Source organism: Myotis nattereri, assembly GCF_964212035.1.
Source record: "Myotis nattereri genome assembly, chromosome: 9".
Taxonomy (NCBI): Eukaryota; Metazoa; Chordata; class Mammalia; order Chiroptera; family Vespertilionidae; genus Myotis; species Myotis nattereri.
Window position 1 is genome coordinate 27,110,922 of NC_138084.1, and position 23,919 is coordinate 27,134,840.

Genomic DNA, 23,919 nt, shown 5'->3' on the forward strand with positions numbered 1-23,919 from the left:
CTTCTTTCTCTTATTACCATTTCTTTCACATAAGTACTTACCATCTTTATTTCGGCTTCTTTCTTTACTTCATCAACATAGGAAAGCACAAAATCGATTCGCCTAATCCCATCTCGGAAGAAGATGGAGTCTTTGCTTTGTTTATCTTTATCAAACTGGAAGAGACATGAATGACAGAACAGTTTTATTTTCAAATGGCAAAAACATGATATCCTTAATCAGCTAAAATTGGGTCACCATCTAATTTTTTTCAGTCCTAAAATGACAGTTGAAGACAAGTAGCCAGTTTTCATCAACATAAAATTATGCTTATTTTAGAAAATGAAGTTTCATAAAGGAGATGTTTATTAAACAATAGGATTCCAGATGAAACTGAGTATATTAACAAGCATACACAACAAAAATGATGAAATTATATCCAAAATAGAACGAATATATGTATACACTGATCCCAAAATGCATATTCAGAGAGAGACTTGCTATCTTCATTAAACAACATGCCAATTAGTTCAACAAATAATGAATGGTCACACACTACTTTAGGGTTAGTTAATGAATCTCACTATATTATGATTTCATAAAATTGCCTATCCTATGATTTCATAAAAGGGTTCAAATAAAATCAAAGTGCAGTAAATAATTAGGAAGCTGGTAGCTTGCATCTGGCTTCACTACAAGTAAAGTCTCATGCAAATCTTTCAACATCAATTTCTTAGATGAGCCAAAATCAATCCTTTGTTTAAATTTGTGTTATTGATTCTCACGGTATAATAATCAAACTTTCAAGTTCAACTTTCATATGTTGTATAGTTCATTAGTGCCTTACCTTTCAAAACCACAAGGACACTAGAGAGATTTAGAAAGAAGGAACTTCATATCTGACTGATTCTCTTCTTGGTTTATATGTATTTCTTGGAATAGTCCCATATAATACTTAGAATGATACAACCAGATAGGCAGTGGATGTCAGTGATCTCTCTAACTCTGTGATGAAAAGTTATAATATAGACAACTTTGTTGTATCTAACCTGTGAATGAAGAACTAGATTTTTAAAATTTTCATAATTGGTGTTTATATCAGTTTGTGAGTTTCTTTTATGGTACACTATGCTGTTTTTCAGTCAAGTCAGGCCAGGCAATCCTCCCATATAAAAGAATGAGTGTAGATCAGTCATGTATAAATAAGACAAACATCTCATGTATGATCTGTGTTTCACGAACAGAGTAATTGCATTTTATCTATATGAACACATAGTTGATGCATCTGCAAAATAAGTAGTTTCCAATGTAGAGAAGGAAATGAGTGGAAAAATAGATTAAGAAACAAAAATATTTAGGGAGTCTAAAGATTAAATATCAAAATATAGTAACTCAAATGTTATGTCTGAGTTCTCTATGCTCCAAAAGAATTACATAATCATCTCCCTTTTCCTAAAAGAAAATAAAAAAACCTGAGAAAACTCAAACTGTTATCTTATATACTGATAATAAATCACTAAAACAGTAAAAGTAAACAAAATAAACCATTTGAGCTCTTTTGTAAATCATTATAGTATTAACATGAAATTCACTGGAACTCATGAAAGCTAACTGGGGCCAAAATAATTGATTAGGATAAATATAATCAAAACAGAAAATAGAGGGGAAAAACAATAATCCTTTTGCTATAAATCTGTGACAGCTATTTTGCATGGTATTTTATAAAAGGAAACAACATATATTTAAAAGTGCTCTTTCTGTTTGGACAAGCTAAATTTAGGTCCATGGACAGTTCTGGTAACAGAAAATGTGCACATAGAAATCAATAAAAATCACAGAGTATTTGACTATTAAGAAATAAACAAGTAGCTACAAGAATAGTGACTCCAATTATTTTCCTGAGGGTTCAGGCAAAATGGGTATATACACTTCCCTTCTCTGAAAGCCAAAGGCTACATGGGAAAACCCAAACTTCTGTCATTATGTTGTGCCCTTACTAAACTGTAAACATTTTTAAATTAAGGAAAAATCACTTGTAACCTTATAAATCACCATGAGGTATGTGTCAGCACTGTTAACAAAAACTAGTTGAAGCCACTGGGGCAGAAAAACCTGATAATTTTAATATATAACCAGATACTATTAAAACCCATCATTGTTTTGTTTTGCCCAAGACATGACATTAAGATATTTTGCAGTGTGTGTACAAGTTTGTGTTTATATTTGATTTGCTCTTAGAAATGCCTATATATAATGAGGCTTTTATAAATCTAGGGCCTTTTCTTTGAATTAGGTAATTATTCTGAACTTCAGAGGCTTGGATTCCTGACGGGGATTCTGAAATAGTATGTAAATTATATGTATGTTATATATACATATTACACATACACATTTTTAGGAAGAGGTCCCATGGCTTTAATCAGATAAAAAAAATTAATAGTCACTATTTTAAAACTTCAATTGCCCGGGGAAGAGGAATCAGTAACAAAGACCCCCCCCCCCCCCCCCCCCCCCGCCACTCCAAAATCAATACTATTCTTTGGGATAAAAATGAATTAGACTATCACTGCAGCTATCCAAGCATAAGCAGCAGCATTCAGCACAGCTTTTACCATAAGACGTCGCCTCAGGAACAAATTGTATCTCTTTGCAGGCTGTGAAGCAATCGACAGAGAGTTAACAAATCCTGCACAGGATTAAAGAAAAGATTTCAAATATCATGGAGGGACCTGGAGAGTATTAGGTTAAGTGAAATAAGCTAGTCAGAGAAAGCCAAGTACCACATGATTTCACTTATATATGGAATCTAATGAACAAAATAAACAAACAAAATTGAAACAGACTAATAGATACAGAGACCAGACTGACAGCTAGCTGTCAGAGGGGAAGAGGCTAGGAGGGCTCTCTCGCGCGTTCTCTCTCTCTCTCTCTCTCTCTCTCTCTCTCTCTCTCCCTCCCTCCCTCCCTCCCTCCCTCCTTCCCTCCTTCCCTCTTTCTAAAACCAATTAAAAAATTCCTTTATTAAGAAAAATAAATCAACACTTGAAACCTATATAATCTTATAACCAATGTCACCCCAATAAATTTAATTTAAAAAGATAAAGTATAGTACTGATCATTGCTTACCAATCCTGCTTCATTGAGGAGATAGCTGGTCTCTCTGCTGCTCAGGCTCTGCAATTAGCACCATAAGGAAGATACAATGCTGTTAATAATGATACAAGTGGGGAGCATATTATGTTTAACAACAAAAGCTCTAGCTCCTTTCTGCAGAAATACTAACCCTGCAATTCAGGGGAGCTCTGAAACACCTGAAACTAAATGCAAAACTGTGTTTATAAATGTGTATACATATGCATGTGTATTCATGCAAGTGTGGGTGTATATATGTGTATGTGTGTGTGATGAGAGAGAGCTTGAGAGGGAATGAGAATGTCGGAGGTACCTTCATCAAATAATAAAAACACCACCACCACCTGAGACACAAGAAATGGTTAAGAACCACTATAGTACAGAGAAATAGCAAGGATCTCCATTCTTTTAATGATGCAGAATTCTCAACAGGACCAAGACAAAGGGCAGAATCAATGGATTATTTTAGGCCTTTCAAACATTTGATGACATTACTGAAACAGTGGGAAGACTGAGCCTAAGTAAATAAATACTCAAAATCCTATTCCACTGATATTCGATCTATCTGCCTGTGGACCTTGAATGATTCCATTAACTCAGATAGCAGCATTGCTTTGGCTACAACCCTCAAATGTTACTATGTTGCATTTTCACTTTTATTCGGTTCAATGTTTTGTTTTGTGTTTTCCTTGAGACTTTTCTTTGACCCATGAATTCTTTAGAAGTATGTTGTCTAGTTTCTAATTGTTGGAGATGTTCCTGTTATCATTCTGATTAATTTGATTCTATTGTGGTCGAAAAACACACTCTATGATTTAAAATATTTTAAATTTGTTGAGGTTTGTTTTATCTGGGCATATGTTCCATAAGTACTTGAAATGAATGTGTATTCTCTTGCTGTCAAATGGAATAGTCTATAAATGGCAGTAATATCCTGTTGGTTGATGTATTAAGTTAATCTACATCTTTGCTGGTTTCCTCTTTAGCTGTGTCATCTATTGTTGAGAAAGGAGTGAAGTCTCCAGTTGTAATAACAGACTTGTGTACTACTGCTTTCCATTCTATTATTTTGCTTCACATATTATGATGCTATTTCTTGACACATATATCTTACCTATATCTTAATGTTGGATGGACACTTCTAATGATCCTATTAATGTACTGCTCTATCCATGATGATTTTCTTTGCTACAAAGTGTACTTTATATATTAATTTAGCACTCCTACTTTCTATTAATGTTTGTATATATTTTCAGTCATAATATGTTTTTAATCCTAAAACTTTCATGTTTTTAATCCACTTTGCAAATCTGTTTTTCAATTAGTGTGTTTAGACTATTTACATTTAATATAATTGATTAGGAATTAATCAATTAATCTGCCATTTTATTTTTTGTTTTGTTTCCTGTTTGTTCTCTGTGTTATATATCTTTATTTTATTTTGCATGACTTAATATCAGTTATTGGAACTTTCTTAATAGTTCCATTTTGATTTAAGCAGTTTTTGAGTGTATCACTTTATGTATAGTTTTTTAAGTGGTGGGTTTTCACATTACATTACATACACATTACTTATCACAACCCGCAATGTGTATGTTTTATCTATCAAGTGAAGTATATAACCCTCATGTCCATTTATTTCCCTGAACCTCTTTATTTATTATCTTAAACTAGAGGCCCGATGCACAAAAATTTGTGCACTTGAGAGGGTCCCTCAGTCCGGCCTGTGCCCTTTCGCAGTCTGGGACCCCTCGGGGGATGACCACCTGTTGGCTTAGGCCTGTTCTCCGGGGGATTGGGCCTAAAGCTGGCAGTCAGACATCACTCTGGCAGCCTGGGAGCCCTCGGGGGATATCCACTTGCCAGCAGGGAGCAGGCCTGGCTGCAGTCAGATATCCTTAGCGCTGCTGAGGAGGCAGGAGAGGCTCCCACCACCACCGCTGTATTGGCAGCCGTCAGCCTGGCTTGTGGCTGAGCAGAGCTCCCCCTGTTGGAGCACACTGACAATTAGGGGGCAGCTCCAGCATTGAGCATCTGCATCCTGGTGGTCAGTGTGTGTCATAGTAACCAGTGATTCCCAGTTGCTCTGCTGTTAGGGTCAATTTGCATATTACACTTTTATTATATAGGATTATATAGGAAAGAGGCCTGGTGCATGGGTGGGGGCCGGCTGGTTTGCCTTGAAGGGTGTCCTGGATCATGGTGGGGGTCCTGCTGGGTGCCTGGCCAGCCTGGGTGAGGGGCTGATGGCTGGTTGCAGGCTGGCCACAGCCCCTTCAGGGTAGGGGTCCCCCCTGGGGTGCCTGGCCAGCCTGGGTGAGGAGCTGAGGGCCATTTTCAGGTTGGCCACACCCCCTTCAGGGTGGAGGGTCCTGCTGGGGTGCCTGGCCAGCTTGGGTGAAGGGTTGATGGCTGTTTGCAGGCTGGCCAACCCCCCCCCCCCAGCAGGGACCCTCACCCATGATGGTGTGGCCATCCTGGGTGAGGGGCTGATGCCTGTTTGCAGGCTGGCCACAGCCCCCAGCTACCCAAGCTCCCAGAGAAGGCTGGCTGGAAGCAGGTATCTGGGATTTATTTAGCTTCTATAATTGAAACTTTGTTGCCTTTTGTGGAGGCTACAGCTGGCCAGGCCAGGCGGGAAGCTTGGCTTCCTCCATCGCCGGGGCAACCAAGCCTCCGGCTTGCTCCAGCTCCGTGGCTGCCAGCTGCCATCTTGGTTGGGTTAATTTACATATAGTCGCTCTGATAGGCTGGTGGGCATGGCTTGGGCATAGCGAAGGTACGGTCAATAGAGTGTAGATATTTCTCTGTATACATTGAGAACATCAGAAATTGTTAAAAATTTTTACTTCAATTGTCCAGCATAATTTTGAAAACTCAGAGTAGAAAGTCTATTGCATTTAGTCATATTTTTACTCTTCCTGCTTTTTTCCCTCCTTTCCCATGTCTCAATATTCATTTTATCATTTATTCCTGTTAAAGAACTTATTTTGGCCAATCTTTTAGGGTAGATGTGCTGGTAAAAGTTTTCATTAGTCTTCCTTCATTTGAGAATGTCTTGATTTTCTGTTGATACCAAAGGGTACATTCATTGGCTATATAATTCTGGATTGGCACTTTTTTGACCACTTAAAACAATTGTAGCACTTCCTTGGGTTTCTGATGAGAAAGCTACTATAGTTTTAATTACTTTCCCCCTACAGTTAAGGTGTTTTTTTCTTACTTTGAAGAATTTTTTTTTATATTTAGTTTTCCAAACCAGTTTTAGTTCAATTGATGTGAATTTCTTTTAGTTTATCCTGTTTATAGTTCCTTCAGCTTCTTGAATCTGTAGGTTTATGTATTTTGACAAACTGAGATATTTCCAGCTGTCCTGGGTTTTCAGTAACACAAATACAAGATCTTTTGTTATAGTCCCATAGGTGCCTGAGGCTCTGTTCATTTTATTTAATTTTTTCCTCTCTTCTGTTTAGAGTAGGTAATTTCTATTCTATCTCCAAATTCAGTGATTCTGTCTTCTATCCATTCCACCTTCTGTTGAGCTTTTTCTAATTCCAGTTATCTATTTTTCAATTCTCAAATTTACCATAGGTTTTTCTTCAAAACTTCTGTTATATTTTTGCTGAGACTTTCTACTTTTTTATGTATGAAGTATGTACACAATTGCTCACTGAAGCACTTGGATGATAGTTGCTTTAAAATATTAATCAGATAAATTCTAACATCTGTGTCACCTCAACATTGGCAGCTATTGCTTGTCTCATCTCATTCAAGTTGATGTCCTTCTGGTTCTTGGTATCCTATGGGATTTTTCTATAGAAATCTAAACTTTTAGGGTATGTTGTTATAAGATTATAGATTTTATTTAAATCTCCTGTTTTACTAAAGCTGAAGACTTACTACTAAGTCTTCTCTGACACCACTCGGATGGGGTAAGTGGAGTGATGCCTTACAACCTGGTGGGGGTAGAATTCCAGGTTTCTTTCTCAGCCTCTGTGGATATGAAGGGCTGGTGGAATGGTGGAAGGGTTTCTCATTACTACTGGGTAGGGTGGAAGTTCAGTCTTACCATTAGGCCTTCACTGATGCCAACCTGTCTGGAAAGATGCCTCCTTACTGCTCCCTACATGGCTTCCACTGTCACCATGGCAGGGAGTAGTATAGGGATGGCTTCTCCAGTGGCTCTCAACCTTCCTAATGCCACGACCCTTTAATACAGTTCCTCATGTGTGGTGACCCCCAACCATAAAATTATTTTTGTTGCTACTTCATAACTATAATTTTGCTACTGTTATGAATCGTAACATAAATATCTGGTATGCAGGATGTATTTTCATTGTTCGCGACCCACAGGTTGAGAACCGCTGTGTGAAACTCATGGCTTTCCACCAGGCTATCTCTGACAACAACCCAGCACAAATGAATTGTGCATCTTGTTACTACGGATAAGAGTGAAAGTCCAGGCTGCCCACATGTTCTCCACTGATTCTATGCAGATGAGTATGCGGGAGGGACACATTTTTAGAGTACCTGCCTTTCACTGTTAAACCCTAAAACAGTCTTTTGTGATGCTGGATATATTGTAAATCAGCTAACGTATGAATGTTTCAAATCAGACTATCCTTACTATGTCAACAAGTCAATAGTTCAATTTCAGCGACACTAAAAACAAAAACCCCATCAACTATGGCATATGATATTACTAAAATGCTATAGTTGAATTTTTCTGAGTTTGACAAAACAATTGTAGAGCCTTAAAAATGTGAGCAAAATTTTTTGAAATAAAGTCCTATCTGAGATTAAAGGCAAGGAAGCTATATCCATTGCTCTTGAAATTTGCAAAGGGATAAGGAACAGCATAAATATGACAAGAAATTATTTTTCTGTTATAGAAATTTAAGTCTAGAGTATATATGAATATGAAAGATAAACACAGAAGCCAAGAATGTAAACTGTAACTGCAGTTAACTTGAGAAATACATAAAAATCTGTGAGTATGTTATTATGCCAATATGAACAAAATGACAATATATTTGTTATCACGTAAACTGGTTCAATCTTATAAAATAAATCTTTCCTCAGAATGCTCTAAAGAAATGAAGACCTGATTTTTTCATGTCCTTTATTTTCTAGATACTTGTCTTGATTCACTTAATAAGTATGTCCTAGTGTCACATTATATGCCTTTAGTTGTGGAGACTATTTCATGATAGTGGTTTTCAAACTTTAATGGCAATAAGAATCACTTGGGTGCTTTTTAAAAATCATGATTTCTTTACCTGACCCTGAAGAGTCCTGATTAGTAATCTGAGGTTGGGCCCAAATGTTTTCATTTTGAGGGAGTTTTTCATATAATTCTTATTCAGGTGGTCTACAAATTACACTGTAAAAATTACTGGGCTATATGATTTCCATAGTCTCTTCACTTTTCATATTCTGTTTCTGTCAGCATTTTGGTCATTGAACTTTTAAAGGAATTGCAGAACTTCTGGGAATCTTTAGTCAACCAGTTTATCCTGCTAATAACTAGCACACAGCCAACCTACTCTGATAGACGTTCTTTCCCAGGGTGAGAATTTCAGTCATTCCTAAATAGCTATTTTTAAAGAAATATATTTTTGGTTATCTTGTTGGTCACCCTTAATTCAATTCAAGGACATGTACCAGAAAGATTACTTTGTCTGAAGTAACTTCAGAATGCTTACATTCTGTATATGAGAAATCCTAATTGTTAGTATCTTATATTCTGTATATGAGAAATCCTAATGATCAGTTTATATAAATAAAATAAGGCTTTTGTTTGAGAAAATTCTGTATTTTTACAAGTAGCATTTAATTTTATTATTTATTTTATTTTTTTTTTAAATTAAATCTTTATTGTTCAGATTATTACATTTGTTCCTCTTCCCCCCCCCCATAACTCCCCTCCTCCCAGTTCCCGCCCCACCATCCGCCCTCACTCCCCACCCACTGTCCTCATCCATAGGTGCACGATTTTTGTCCAGTCTCTTCCCGCATCTCCCACACCCCTTTCCCCCCCAAGAATAGTCAGTCCATTCCCTTTCTATGTCCCTGATTCTATTATAATCAACAGTTCATTCTGTTCATCGGATTATTTATTCACTTGATTCTTAGATTCACTTGTTGATAGATGCATATTTGTTGTTCATAATTTGTATCTTTACCTTTTTCTTCCTCTTCCTCTTCTTAAAGGATACCTTTCAGCATTTCATATAATCCTGGTTTGGTGGTGATGAACTCCTTTAGCTTTTCCTTATCTGTGAAGCTCTTTATCTGACCTTCAATTCTGAATGATAGCTTTGCTGGATAAAGTAATCTTGGTTGTAGGTTCTTGGTATTCATCACTTTGAATATTTCTTGCCACTCCCTTCTGGCCTGCAAAGTTTCTGTTGAGAAATCAGCTGACAGTCGTATGGGTATTCCCTTGTAGGTAACTGAGTTTCTTTCTCTTGCTGTTTTTAAGATTCTCTCTTTATCTTTTGCTCTTGGCATTTTAATTATGATGTGTCTTGGTGTGGTCCTCTTTGGATTCCTTTTGTTTGGGGTTCTCCGCGCTTCTTGGACCTGTAAGTCCATTTCTTTCACCAGGTGAGGGAAGTTTTCTGTCATTATTTCTTCAAATAGGTTTTCAATATCTTGCTCTCTCTCATCTTCTGGCACCCCTATAATTCTGATGTTGGTACGCCTGAAGCTGTCCCAGAGGCTCCTTACACTATCCTCGCATATTTGGATTCTTTTTTCATTTTGCTTTTCCGGTTGGGTGTTTTTTGCTTCCTCGCATTTCAAATCATTGACTTGATTCTTGCGCTCCTCTGTTCTGCTGTCAGGAGTCTGTATAATATTCTTTATTTCAGTCAGTGTATGCTTAATTTCTAGTTGGTTCCCCAATATAACATCGAGGGTCTCATTAGTTTTCTTGTAGATCTCATTAAGTTTATCGGCGGCTTCTAAACAGTTCTTGAGAGACCTTAAAAGTGTGGTTCTGAACTCTAGATCTTCCATTGACAATTTTGTCCTGTTTCTTTGTCTCCGCATTTTGTTATTCTTCCTTGGTGCACCCCCTAGTGGTCTTTGTTCGCAGTCTTATAAATCTTGATTGTTGTAGCTAATTCCAGGGAGGGTTTGACCTCCAGGCCAAGTGGCTATGAGAATCAGCTGTGTCAGCAGTGAGAGAACTTCTGTCCTCTAGGGAGGTGCTAATCTGGCGTTTGCCTGAGGCTATCCGGCAAATGCCTGTGTGCAGGGCTTGGGCGGGGCGGGTCACACAGGATCAACAGGGTGGTCCTGAGAGAGCAGTTATGGTGGCTCTCAGTCCTGTCCCCAGGGGCTCTGCCTCTCTGAGTCCCAGCACCCACTGCAAAGCTCGGAGAGAAAGCTGCACTCGCTCTGACTGAAACCAGACAGTCGCGCTTCTCCCGTTTGAGTCTGGGTCCCTAAAGACTCGCCCGGATCTGGAGCTCAGAGTCTGCGACTCCCTCCCGATTGAAAACGCCAACCGCGCCCTCCGCCGCCAGCCCGCTCCGCGCACTCCGCACCTCAGAATTTGACTTCAGCACTGCGCCTCCTCTGAGTGTCCGTATGAGTTTCTCTTTCCTCCTAGTTGTAGGACTTCCACTCAGCCAGCTTTCCAGTGGTTTTGGGTGATGTCCGTTCCGTCTTTTAGTTTCACTTTTGAAGTAGTTGTTCAAAGCAGCAAACTCCGGCGTTAACCTATGTCGCCATCTTGGTTCTCAATTTTATTATTTATTATTTTATTTAATATGATTACTTAACTCAGGTTGAATTACTGGAACCTTGGCATAGTCATCAATAAGCACTATTCACATACTAATAATTGTAACACAAAAAGCTGTCACATATTATAACTGCATTATACTCTATCAAAGTGTTAAGCCAAGTACTATTATATAGCATAGCAAGTCTTAGCATTCTGAGTTTATTTCATAGGGATCCTGAAAACACATCCAAGCTTGTGTTTACTCCCTTACAACATCTAGAAAGACCCAATAATAAATCTTCATGAAACATGGTATTTGCTTTACTTAATAAAAAAAATGACTAGGTTAGAGGACAAAATAGAAAGAATGTAGTATGAGTAAAGAGCTGAAGGACAAAGACCCAAGGTATTCATATAAAGTACGTTTCTAACCTAGTCTTAGTTTTTCATTCTGACTTATAGGCAGCTAGTATATATTTAACTTACCTCACTCATTCCTAAATCAAAGTCTGCTTGCCTATTGAGTCTTCTTCCTAAATTAAATAAGAAAGGGGAAAAAAAAACACATGTGAAATGGCCAATTGATCAGAATATGTTAAGAGTTTGCATATAGAGAAAACAAGAATTCAAAAATCAAACAAAAAGTTCAAAGAAAAAAATACTGAAAGAAAAATGCCCCAAATATTCCTGGAGCTAAGTTGTTCAAAACAGCCTCCAAAACAAATCAGTGCCCCAAACTGTGTATAATCTAGGAGAAAAACACCAAATACTGATATGTAGGATATAATGGCACCTACCAAGAAATAAACTTAACTCTGACAAATGCAGTTATTAAATACATAGGCACAAAACTGCTGAGAGGAAAATATCCTATAGGGATGTCCATTGCTATCTCTTAGTTCTCACTATGTGAGATTTAATATTCTATCAGCATATTTTCCTGGAGTGGACCCAAGTTGGTTGCAAATAAGCAACTTAAGAATACAACATAAGCCCGGCCAGTGTGGCTCACTGGTTGAGCATTGACCTATGAAAGAGGTCATGTTTCAGTTCATGGTCAGGGCACATGCCTGGGTTGCAGGCTTGGACCCCAGTGTGGGGGGTTCAGTAGACAGCCGGTCAAGGATTCTCTGTTATCACTGGTGTATCACAAACTGTTTACACTGAATAAAGTTTCCTTCTTCACTGCACCCAAACTGAGGATTCCTGTTGATGGTACTAAAGACCATCAGTTGACACAAAGTATTTTAAAATTCTATTTTTTAAAAGAGAAAGTTTTTCAAGCACCTCCTTTCTCTAGTTATTTTTGCTGTATTTAAAATAAATAAAAATATTTTCAAACTGCTATTGGAACTTGATGCAATTTGTTTAGTTGAGAATGTAGAAAAGAGATGATATTTTTCCTCCAGGCTATCTCCTATCCCTAGTAGTTCTACCTTATGCTTTGCTTTCACCTTTTAGCTTGCTGCTTTCTTTCCCTAGAACTAACAACTACTTTCAACTAGGCCAGTGGTCAGCAAACTGCGACTCGCGAGCCACATGCGGCTCTTTGGCCCCTTGAGTGTGGCTCTTCCACAAAATACCAACTTCTACACATGGGCCACGATGTGTCAATCGCACTGTACATGCACGCCCGCACGTGGTATTTATGGAAGAGCCACACTCAAGGGGCCAAAGAGCCACATGTGGCTTGAGAGCTGCAGTTTGCCGACCACTGGACTAGGCTAACTCTTGCTAATTTTCCACATTATAACAGTTTTGATATGTTCCTTTCAGGCCTTGCCAGAAACTTCCTCATCTGTCCCCTGGATTAGCCTCCTACCTCTCCCATAGCACCTGAATGTAGTCCTCTCTGGCACCTATCCCAATTACTCTTCCCTCCACTGACTGAAAGCTACCTGAGAGCCAGATGGAACACAAAGATTAAAGAGGAAAGGTGTATTACCTCAGCCTATATGCTCCTTCTTACACATAGTGCTCACACACACACACACAGTCAGGTATTCGCACATGCCATAGACCCAGACACACTTCCACACCAACTCACAAAGTATAGAATGTAATAACTATGCATGATCACCAAACCCCTGACAAAACGGAGGCCTATCTGAAGAGTCAGGATTTGAACCCAACAACTCTCAATCAGCTTTTTGTTATTCTTCCAACTGCCTCTAAAATGAATGGAAATGACTATGTTCTTTCTAATGTGCTAGAAACCAGAGACATAAAGGGCTTATATCATTGTGAAGCATCATAAAATATGAGTTAAAAGTAAAGTCAGTCCAAAGACTGAGCTCTAAGTTTTTGCTGAAAGCACATTACTAAGAATACACACTCCACCAAACCCAGAGTCCAAAAATAGCACCTGCATTTACCAAATGATCTTCTCAGTTTACACTCCTTCCAGCTGCGTTAAATAAAAATACACTTGATCCACGCAGGGATTAAAGGCACTGACACCCACCCCCCATAGCCAAAAGTCTTTGTATAACTTTTGACTCTTCAAAAATTTAACTACTAATAACCTACTGCTGACAGAAAGCCTGTCACAGTTGATTAACACATATTTTGTACTAGAGGCCCGGTGCATGAGGGGGGGTGTTCCTCAGCCAGGCCTGCGTCCTCTTGCAGTCTGGGAGCCCTCAATGGATGTCCAACTGACGGCTTAGGCCCGATTCCTGAGGGGATCGGGCCTAAGCCGTCAGTTGGACATCCTTAGTGCTGCCGTGGAGGCGGGAGAGGCTCTCACCACCGCCACTGCACTTGCCAGCGTCAGCCTGGCTTCTGGCTGAGCTGCGCTCCACTCCCCCTGTGGAAGCACACTGACCACCAGGGAACAGCTCCTCCATTGATCATCTGCCCCCTAGTGGTCAGTGTGTGTCATAGCAACCAGTCATTCTGCCGTCGGTCAATTTGCATATTAGCCTTTTAGTATATAGGAGGATTAAGATAACAAAAAGAAAATATTAGGAAAATCATAAGGAAAATACATTGGCAATATTTATTGAAATATATTCACTCATAAGTGAACCTACACAGTTCAAACCCATGTTGTTCAAGGATCAACTGTATATGCAATCAAATATTCATATTATCAAATGATAGATGGTTTGGTTAAATACAATGTTTAATATGGTTGTAAAGATGCAAGCAACTATACATTCAACTTTAAAACTGTCTTTTCCACCCCGTCCGTGTGGCTCAGTGGTTGAGCATTCACCTCTGAACCAGGAAGTCATGGTTCCATTCCAGGTCAGGCACATGCCCAGTTTACAGGCTTGATCCCCAGTATGGGGTGTGCAGGAGACAGCCAATCTATGATTCACTCCCATCATTGATATCACTCTCTCTCCCCCACTTCCCTCTTCTCTGAAAGCAATACAAATATATTTTAAAAAATAAACCAACAAGTGTTGGCAAGGATGTGGAAAAAAAGGGAATCCTCATGCATTGTTGGAAGAAATGTAGATTGGTGCAGCCACTATGGAAAACAATATGGAGGTTCCTCAAACATTTAAAAATGGAACTGCCTTATGACCCAGGTTTCCCCTTCTGGGTATATATCAAAAAAACACACACTGATTTGAAAGAACGCATGCACCCTTATGTTCATTGTAGCACTATCTATGATAGCCACATTACAGAAGCAACCAAAGTGCCCATCAAGAGACGAGTAGATAAAAATGTGGGTACATATATACAATGGAATATTACTGAGCCACAATAAAGAATGACATCTTGCCATTTGCGAAAACATGGATGGACTTAGAGGGTATTTTGCTAAGTGAATAAATCAGACAAAGACAACTATCGTATGATTCACTTATATGTGGAATCTAAAGAACAAACTAAATGAACAAACCAAACAGAAGACTCATCGCTACAGAGGACAAACTTATGGTTGCCAGAAGCAAGGGAGGTTAGGGGACTGAGTGAAAAAGGTGAAGGGATTGAGAAATATAGATTGGTGGTTACAAAATGGTCATGGGGATATAAAGAAAATATAGTCAATAATATTGTAATAACTATGTATGGTGCCAAGTATTGGAAATATCAGGGGGAACACTTTGTAAAATATATGACTGTCTAACCACTATGCTGTAAACCTAAAACTAATACAAAATAATATTGAATGTAAACTGTAATTTAAAAATTTTAAAATACATCCTCACTGAAATGCACTTTTCATACAACCCTAGTAATAACAGCGGTCTTTAAGAATGGGAAGTAAAGTCAACGCAGCAAGATAATTGGCATATTGAAAAACATTTAGAAAAATAAGTGTCATTCGAGTGGCCTGGACCTCACCAATTCACACTACACTCCTGTACTTGGATTCTGGATTTATAAACAAAACAGCCAACAGGAATTTGGGCAGGCGCAGTCATCAGAATCAACCATCAACTGTATATGGTATTTCATATCAATATCCTCTTCTATCTCCACCCAAATTGGAGGCAAAGCTTCAATCACAATGAGAGGAAATATAAATATATTACAACGGCCTTTGCCCCCCCCCCCCAAAAAAAAAAGAAAGAAAAGGAAAACTGAAATTCTTTTTGGAAAAGTTCTAAAACCTTCCTGGGGCAGAGTCAAGCTGCACCATGACATTCTAGTAGCAAAGTTATCCTGAGGCTAAAGTAGATCACACTTCTAATATCGGAAAGATAATAATGGTCAATCTCTGCAATGCCATATTGATTTTTTAAATTACATATAGTTATATACTTCACATTTTTCCTCCACTCCTTCAATGAAGGACATATTGTTGTACTTTCTCATAGCTTTACTTCAGAAGGACTGATTATAAGGAATTACTGAATGCTTCAAGCTAAAAAATATCTATTAAGACCTTCGAATTACTGGAATTACAACAAAAAGTAATTCTCTGCAAAGGAGAAAATCATTCAATAAATATAGGGATCTCTAATTTATTTATTATTTTATACATTTAAAAAATAAATATACTGGTAGGTAGGAACCCCCAATTTTATACATTCGAAAGTCATTTGATTTCTTTTGCATTGCTAAACACCAATCATTTTCCCTAACAAATAAATATATTGCATCATTTAGCAAAGCCATTAGTCAAAGCTAAAAGTTTTCAATTGTTTTATTTCCCTCTATCCTTAAATTATTTTTGACTTAAAAAGGGAGTAGTTGCTTCACACAGAATTAGAGAAAATATTTGAAAATCATATATACAGAATATGTAAAGAACTTTTACAATGCAATAATAAAATGACAAATAACTAAATGTTTAAATGGCAAAGAATTTGAATAGACATTTCTCCAAAGAAGATATATGAGTGGCTAGTAAGCACTGGAAAAGATATTTGACACATTAATCACTGAAAATAATGCAAATCAAAACCACATTAAGATACCACTCGACACACACTAGACTGGTGATAGCTAAGACAGATAACAAAAATGTTAGTGAGTACCAGTGTGTGGAACAATTAGATTGCTAGTGGGATTATAAAATGATGCAGACACTTGGAATAGTTGGGTAGTTTCTCAAAATTTACACTATAGAGCTACTACATGACCCAGCAATTCCACTCCTAGGTATATAACCGAAAAAATAAAAAGAATGTCACACAAAACATTGTACATAAACATTCATAAGAGCATTATTCATGATAGCAAAAAAAAAAAAAAAGTGAAAACCACTTAAATGTTCACCAACTGATGAATGAATAAAATGTGGAATATTATTTGGGTAATAAAAAGGAATAATGCACTGATATAGGTTACAACATGGGTGAACTTCAACATCATTAAGATAAGAAAAAGAAGCCAGTTATAAACAACCACATATCATATGAGTCTGTTTACATGATCACAGTTGCAATTCATGCAAGAGTAGGTCTTCCTTCCCCTGGCTGCCAGCACCGGCTTCCTTCTGGCACCCGGGACCCCAGCTTCCCTCGCAGCCCCCTCTTCATCTAGAAGGTTCGTCCGAAAGGACATCCTGTCTAATTAGCACTTTACACTTTTGTTATTATAGATTATGTTTGCTATATACATTTATAGTAAATAAATGTGTGGCTGCCGATAGGCTGGGAGTACAGAATAAGAGGAAGGCGAGTGATGGGGAGTGACTACTAAGAGGATTCTATTTGAGGTGATGAAAATGTTCTAAACTTAGATTATGGTGATGATTGCACAACTCTGTAAATATGCCAAACACCATTGAATTGCATACTTTAAATGGATGACTTTTATAGTGTATACATTGTACCAATAAAACTGTTAAGAAAGTGGAGGAGGAAGATGCAATAACATGTTCCATTTCTTGGTGCCTTTGAAGACTACCTAGTAAGACCACATAGATCTCTTATTACTTAAAAGGATTGTGTCCATGTCTAGATCTAACACTAAACAAGACAAGAAAACAGACTGTTATCAAGGGAACTTAGCATCATTGGAGATAGTCCCAGAAAATAGGTGACTTTTTAGAAAAAGGTGTGTACCAAGGTAAAACAGACCCACAGAGTATGGGTCTGCGCAAAGGCCTTAGCAAACAATGAGCAAATAATTTCTCCACTGAAGATTCAATGAGAGCTGGTGGTACAGCGGTGCTCTAAGTGCATGCTTAAGAATCTCCACCCTCAGGGCCTGCCTCTCCCACAATTAACCAGGATCTCACAGCTCCAGCAGCCATCGGTGAATAGAGACAAAAGCACCCACACAGCCCTGGCTGGTTTGGCTCAGTGGATAGAGCGTCAGCCTGCGGACTGAAGGGTCTCAGGTTCGATTCCAACCAAGGGCACATCACGCAGACTTTATCCCCGGTGGGGGAATGTGCAGGAGGCAGCCAATCAATGATTCTCTCTCACCACTGCTGTTTCTATCCCTCTTTCCTCTCCCTTCCTCTCTGAAATCAATAAAGATATATTTTTTAAAAAAGCACCCATAGAAGCATCCGAGGTCATGCACCCTAAGCAATGGCTCTGTTCTGGGTGCCTGGGCACCTAAGCTCACACGCCTGGCGCGCTCACCTCGCCTCCCAGCATTTCCCCCGGGCTCCTGGGCGCACAGAGGTGCAAAGGGAAGGTGATCTTGGAACCACAGGGGGTCACGGGAACTAGGTCTAGGCTTGTAGGAGCCGGAGAAAATCATGGGGCGCCCACCCACCCAGGGCAGGGTCTTTGCAGCCCCCCAACCCTCCTCCCGCGCCCCTCGGCCGGCTCCTACCTTCCTCCTTTACCATTTCCAGGACCTCGGGGTCGCCCATCTTCGCCAGCTCGTTAATGATGCTGAACGAGGTGTCCGAAGGGAGATGGCCGGCCTTCGAGGAATGGATACTGAATTTGAACTTGGGCCGCCGGAACTGCTGCTCCGCGGACTCACCCGCCACGGTCTCCCTCTTCCGCTCGCGGAGGGTCTGGCTGTCCCAGAGCGACCCCGCCAGGGACTCCTCAGGCCCCACGATCTCCGAGAGCTTGGCCTTCTTCTCCACGGGGTGCCGCCACTCGCCCTCCCGGACGCTGCCGGACTTGTGCCTCGCCGCCCGCTCCCGGTAGCGCTGCCGGGCCCCCTCCCAGTACTGCTCCCAGAACGAGCCGTCCTCCCGGCCGCCCTGCTCCGCCGCCTCGCTCTCGGGCTCCCCCGGGTCCTCCCCACTCCCGCTCCCCCGCTGCGGTGCGGAACCCTCGCTGCTTCCCGCGGCCTCCAGCCCAGCCTCCGCCATCTCCCCGCCCCCCGGCCGCGCAGGCGGGGCGCCCGCCCCCTCCTCTCCGCCCCGACCGTCCGAGGCTCTCCGCGTCTGCCCCGCCGCCTCCCCGGGGTCAGTCTCTGCCCCTCCCTCCCCGGGGCCCGCCGCCTCTTGGCTTCCCTGGGCCCACAGCTCCGCGCTCGACAGGCTCGGCTCGTCCCATTCCGACGGGCGGGTCCACGACCAGGACTCCCCGGGCGTCGCAAACAGCACTCGCTCCCAACCCTCCTGCTCGGTTCCCGACCGGCCCGCCGGCTGCTCCCTCTGCCTTTTGTCCTTCTCCTCTGCCATCTGCCCAGCCCTCGCCCTCAGCGGCGGCACTCGCGGGGAGCCCCCTCCCAGTTGGGGACTTATTTTTTGTCGGGTGAGAAAAAGCCCCCCTTTCTTAAGGGGACCCTCCCCTTAAGGCCAGGATTCTAGCAGCCCCCTCCAGCCTGCCCCGCGCTCGGGTATGAACTTTGCTTCTCAGCAGGGCCAGTTTCCTGCACCTGCAACCAACTCTCTTGTCCAATAAGGTTGGGGGCATGTCATACATTTTTTTTTGGTCCTGAGTTCGAATTCAACCTCTGCTCCTAAAAATTGGGTGGCATTGGCCAAGTTTCTATAAGCTTCCCTATCTTAAAAGGAGATGGGTAGCAGTACCCACTTCCTAGGGATGTTGTGAGTACAGTGTGGAGTGCACGGGCATCATGTGTTAAAAGTTTAGCCGCTATCAAAACTAGGCCATATCACTTTGAGCCCTGCCCCGCCTCAAAGGGTCTCAGTGCCTTGAGCACTTCAGCTTCCCACTCTGCACAGGCTCCTCTGAATTCCTTCTATGTTGTTGAGATCATAACAGCTGCCAGCTCCCCAATAATTAGGAGATATGAAGAATGACTGTCTACTCAGACTCTACTTAGACTCTACTGGGTGAAAAATGCATGAGCGATGATGAACTCAGGATGAAGTGGAGATATGAGATGGCGGGCTTTGAGAGTATGCAGGATTGCTTGACTTTGAGTTTGGGGCAGGGATGGAATGATTTAAGAACAAGGAGATAACCAAAGAAGACTTGCCCGCCCTTCATCCCTCCCTCCCTCCCTCCCTCCCTCCTTCCTTCCCTCCCTTCCTTCCTTCCTTCCTTCCTTCCTTCCTTCCTTCCTTCCTTCCTTCCTTTTATGCTATTCTATTCCTCCCTCCCCTTTCTATGACTTTTTAGAACTAAGAATTACCATTTACAGATGAGGAAAAAAGCCTAGAGAAAAGTGTTTTGGTGAAGGTCATGGTTAACTGTAGAACTGGAAATCATCTTTTGTTTTTTTTTCTATATCTTTCTATCTATACTCTTAAACCTCTAGGAATATATCAGTCACGTAATTTGAGACAAGCAATTCCTTACTTGATACATTCTGGAATTGTGTTTGAAATGTGAGTCAGCCAATAGACTTACATGTAATTACAATAAATTCCTAGTTAGGATGCGAAGTGTTTGGTTTTACCTCTTGATTACTAATCATTGTTTAATTCTAATAACACGTTTACAACATGATTTGTTTCACGGTCTTCCTGTATTTGTTTTATGTTCTTCCTGTATGTTTCATGTTCTTCCACTAGGCACTGTGCATATTGTGATTCAACAAATGAGTGCAATCTTTGCTTTATATAGATTAAATAAAAATATTTATTTAATTGTTTTTCTATTGTTTTATAATTATAAGTTTTATATTTCTTGATTCTGCACCATATTTGAAGTGACATATGAGAAGACATTTAATGCTCTTGGTTTTGCACAAAATTAAATGGAATATTTTGATGCTGAATTGGCTGAAATTTTATCAACTTTCTGTAAACATTGTTAACAAAATATTGAAGGCTTCCTGTGTTCTTCAGATAAAGCTCTGTATCTTAGTTGATAAATTTTCTCTATAGCCTTATCACTGTAATATTTTATATTGCTCATCCATTTATAATTTTAGGATATTTTTATGTGCCCCATCACTACACCCCTGCCTCTTTTTTTTTTTTTTCCTGCAAAAAGCTTTATTGTTTCATTTGGTCCATTGCATGGGAGAGGGCTTCAGGGTGGTTAAAAGAATGGATAGTAGTTTTGGGGAGAGGCTCAGGTAAAAGCCAGACACCAGGGGAGTACAGAGGGGCCTTCAAAGACCTCTGGGCTCCAAGGGCTCCCTGTTGTGCTTGAGAGTGAGCCTTTGGAAGAGATACTCGCCCAGCCCGGCCCAGCCAGCCTGTGGTTGGTTAGTCAGGTAGTTGCCCATCTTCTTGATGAGTTTCACCTCCTCATCCAGGAAGTGGTTCTCCAGGAAGTCACAGGGCTGAGGGTCTGCGGGGGTAGAACCCAGGGCCTGCAGCTCCAAAAGGGCCTGGTTCAGGTTCCTCGCCAAGGCCAGGGTGGCTTCTGTGGCGGCCTGAGTTTTGCGCACTCATCTTGGGAAGGCTCAGCAAGTCCTGGAAGAGAAGGAGGCCACCTCACGTGTTTTGCAACTTTAAGGGATGCTCATGCCCTCAAGCTTCTTCTCTGCCAACTCGCAGAAGAAGTGGCCCTCGCCCTCGGGAGCCACATCATCATGGTCGAAATAGAAGCCCAGAGAGAGGTAGGCGTAGGAGGCCCGCAGATGCAAGTTGGCCAGGTGGTTGACCACAGCTTCCACCTCAGTGGAGTAACTCTAACGAATTTGGGAGCTCATGGTTGTTCACCAATAAGGAGTTAAGGTAGGAAAACAACAAACAAAACAAAACACACACCAGTGTATTGGCTGGTCCCGGAGGTGGTTCTGAAGGTGGTGACTGGATAAGACACAGGAGGGTGGTCGGAGGCTGGAAGAAGGGGTGTCCCTGGGTCTGTTCCGTCCAAACATTGTTGAAGCAAGAGACAGATCTGGGACCGCCGCCGAGGGCACTCTATACCCCACCTCTTTAGACCCAATCTTCAGCTATACATTTTGAGAATGTGCTCTAAATAATGAATACATGTTCTCTTAATGTAATTGAACACAGGGTTAAGTACAGCAGGCCCCTGTTTGTCTGCAGTTTTGCTTCCCCCAGTTTCAATTATCCTCTGTCAACCAAGGTCCAAAAATATGAAATGGAAATTTTCAGAAATAAACAGTTACTAAGTTTTAAATTGCAGGCTGTTCTGAGTAGCATGATGAAATCTCGCACCCTCTGCACTCACTCTCACTCAGTGTGAATTGCAGCCACGTGAATTGCAGCCACATAAATTGTGGCCACGTGAATTACCCCACGGGAGCCTGCCTGTCACTCAGCAGCTCTCTTAGTTATCAGGTGGACGCTCATGGTATGGCAGTGCTTACGTTAGCCACCTTATTTTACTTAATAATGTCCTCAAAGCTCAAGATGAGTGATGCTGGCAATTGATTATGCTAAAGAGAAGCCTGAAAGTGGTTCCTTTAAGTGAAAAGGTATAAGTTCTGGACATAACAATGAAAGAAAGGAAAAATGTATGCTGAGGTTACTATGGGTGGTAAGAAAAAAAAATCTATCCATGAAATTGTGGAGAAGGAAAAAGAAATTAATGCATTAATGCTAGCTTTACTGTCGCACCTCAGTCTGCAAAAGCTATGGCCACAGTGCGTGGTAAGTGCCTTAGTTCAAATGGAAAAGGCATTGCATGTGTGAGGGGAAGACATGAACAGAAAGCGTGTTCTGATTGATGGTATGTGTTGTGGCAGAAAGCAGTGAGCCTACAAGGGAGAGGTAGGACACCGTTTTCTCTGCCAAGGGCCATTGGGATATTTGTAACATCATTCGAGGGCCATACAAAATGATCAACTCGAAAAATAGCCTGCTATATTCGGTCGAACATTTAAGTCACTCACCCCTAATGCCTCGACCAAATGATTTCTCGGGCCTTCTACAGCCTGTGGGCCAGTAGTTCCCACCCCCTGCTATAAAGACTTCAGCAAGTGACATGTAAAGGATGGTTAAAGTAAGATATTTTGAGACAGGAGACCACACAACTTTATTATAGTATATTATTAAAATTATTCAATTTTATTATTAGTTGTTCATCTCTCTCTCTCTCTCTCTCTCTCTCTCTATATATATATATATATATATATATATATATATATTGATTTCAGAAAGGAAGAGAGAGGGAGAGAGAGATAGAAACATCAGTAATTAGAGAGAATCATTCATTGGCCGCCTCCTGCACACCCACTACTGGGGATCGAGCCTGCAACCTGGACATGTGCCCTTGACTGGAGTCCAACCCAGGACCCTTCAGTCTGCAGGCCGAGGCTCTACCCACTGAGCCAAACCAGCTAGGGCTATTAATCTCTTACTGTAACTAATTAATACATTAAACTTTATCATAGTTGTGTATGTTAAATCATTTAGGAAACTGAGGCTAAACTGGTTAACTGCCCAGAACTGCATAGCTATGAAAAGACAGAGCAAGAGCTTGGAGCCAGAAGAGCCTGACTCCTTGGTTCATTCATGTTCTTAATCACCATAGAGCTTTGCAAAATGCAAACTAAAATCAGCTTTGATTTTGCTCAATATTTTTAGTAATTGCTCTAAATTTCCAGTTTTCTGTCAGTTCTTCTTTGGAAATGTCTCACTCAGTTATTGAAAATGATTTCATATAGCTGGAAGCCACAATGCATAATTTCCTACAGTTGCACTTCATCACCTTCCTCTTTGTTTCCTATGATAGCCTGGTAGTTTGTTTTCTTCCTTCCCATCAGGCAATATTGTTTATGGATAAATATGTTGGTTTGGGGTTTGATGGAACTGATTTCAAGTTTAAGCTCTCTTCTTAATCCATGTGGTATTTGATAAGACTCTTACCCCTTTCTGAGCCCCAGTTTTCTTACTTATAAAACAAAGAAAATAATTCTTACCTCACAGGGTTATTTAGTACAATAAATGTAAGAACTCCTATGTTTTCACTTGTTTAAATATTAAACCACGAGATGCCATTTTAATTTTATCGCATTTGTTATTATTGTTGAGTTGATATTAAGTGATAGAGTTTTGGAGAAGCTGGAGCCTTTAATTGTAAAATATATATTCATTCTTTTCATTTTCATGACAGAATTTATTTTTATTAGTCTCTAACCCTTCTAGTAACCTATGAAGCAATCCCACTGTTTTCTGGCTTTGAAATCAAGTGCATGATGCATAAAAATGTCAATACAAATATTGCTTAAATCAATGGGAAGGACTCTTAAGGCCCAATGGGCTCACATATGATTGAAGTGCTCCATTATGTAGCATTCAGATGATCTTTAGGTCTGTGGCGATGCCATACAAGCTTCTGAGAAATAGCAGGTTCCTCTTAAAAGATGATTTAATGTTTGTATTCAAATATGCTGTCAGCCAA

At 40.5% G+C, this 23,919-nt stretch overlaps 1 protein-coding gene and 1 pseudogene across 2 annotated transcripts in view; both read right to left on the bottom strand.

Annotated features, from left to right (window-relative positions):
• The window catches only part of ANO5 (anoctamin 5), a gene marked incomplete at its 5' end in the record, with an annotated part of 74,638 nt that extends 56,090 nt beyond the window's left edge, over positions 1 to 18,548 (bottom strand). The window contains 5 exons of the mRNA XM_081098631.1: positions 42 to 155; positions 2,592 to 2,633; positions 3,106 to 3,153; positions 11,336 to 11,382; positions 18,053 to 18,548. Of these exons, the coding sequence (XP_080954757.1) occupies positions 42 to 155; positions 2,592 to 2,633; positions 3,106 to 3,153; positions 11,336 to 11,382; positions 18,053 to 18,548 (747 nt within the window). The remainder of the gene's footprint in view (positions 1 to 41; positions 156 to 2,591; positions 2,634 to 3,105; positions 3,154 to 11,335; positions 11,383 to 18,052) is intronic.
• Positions 18,549 to 20,710: 2,162 nt separating this feature from the next.
• Positions 20,711 to 21,256, bottom strand: LOC308525398 (ferritin light chain-like; annotated as a pseudogene). The gene has a single exon. The product of its transcript is annotated as a ferritin light chain-like (transcript).
• Positions 21,257 to 23,919: the final 2,663 nt, after the last annotated feature.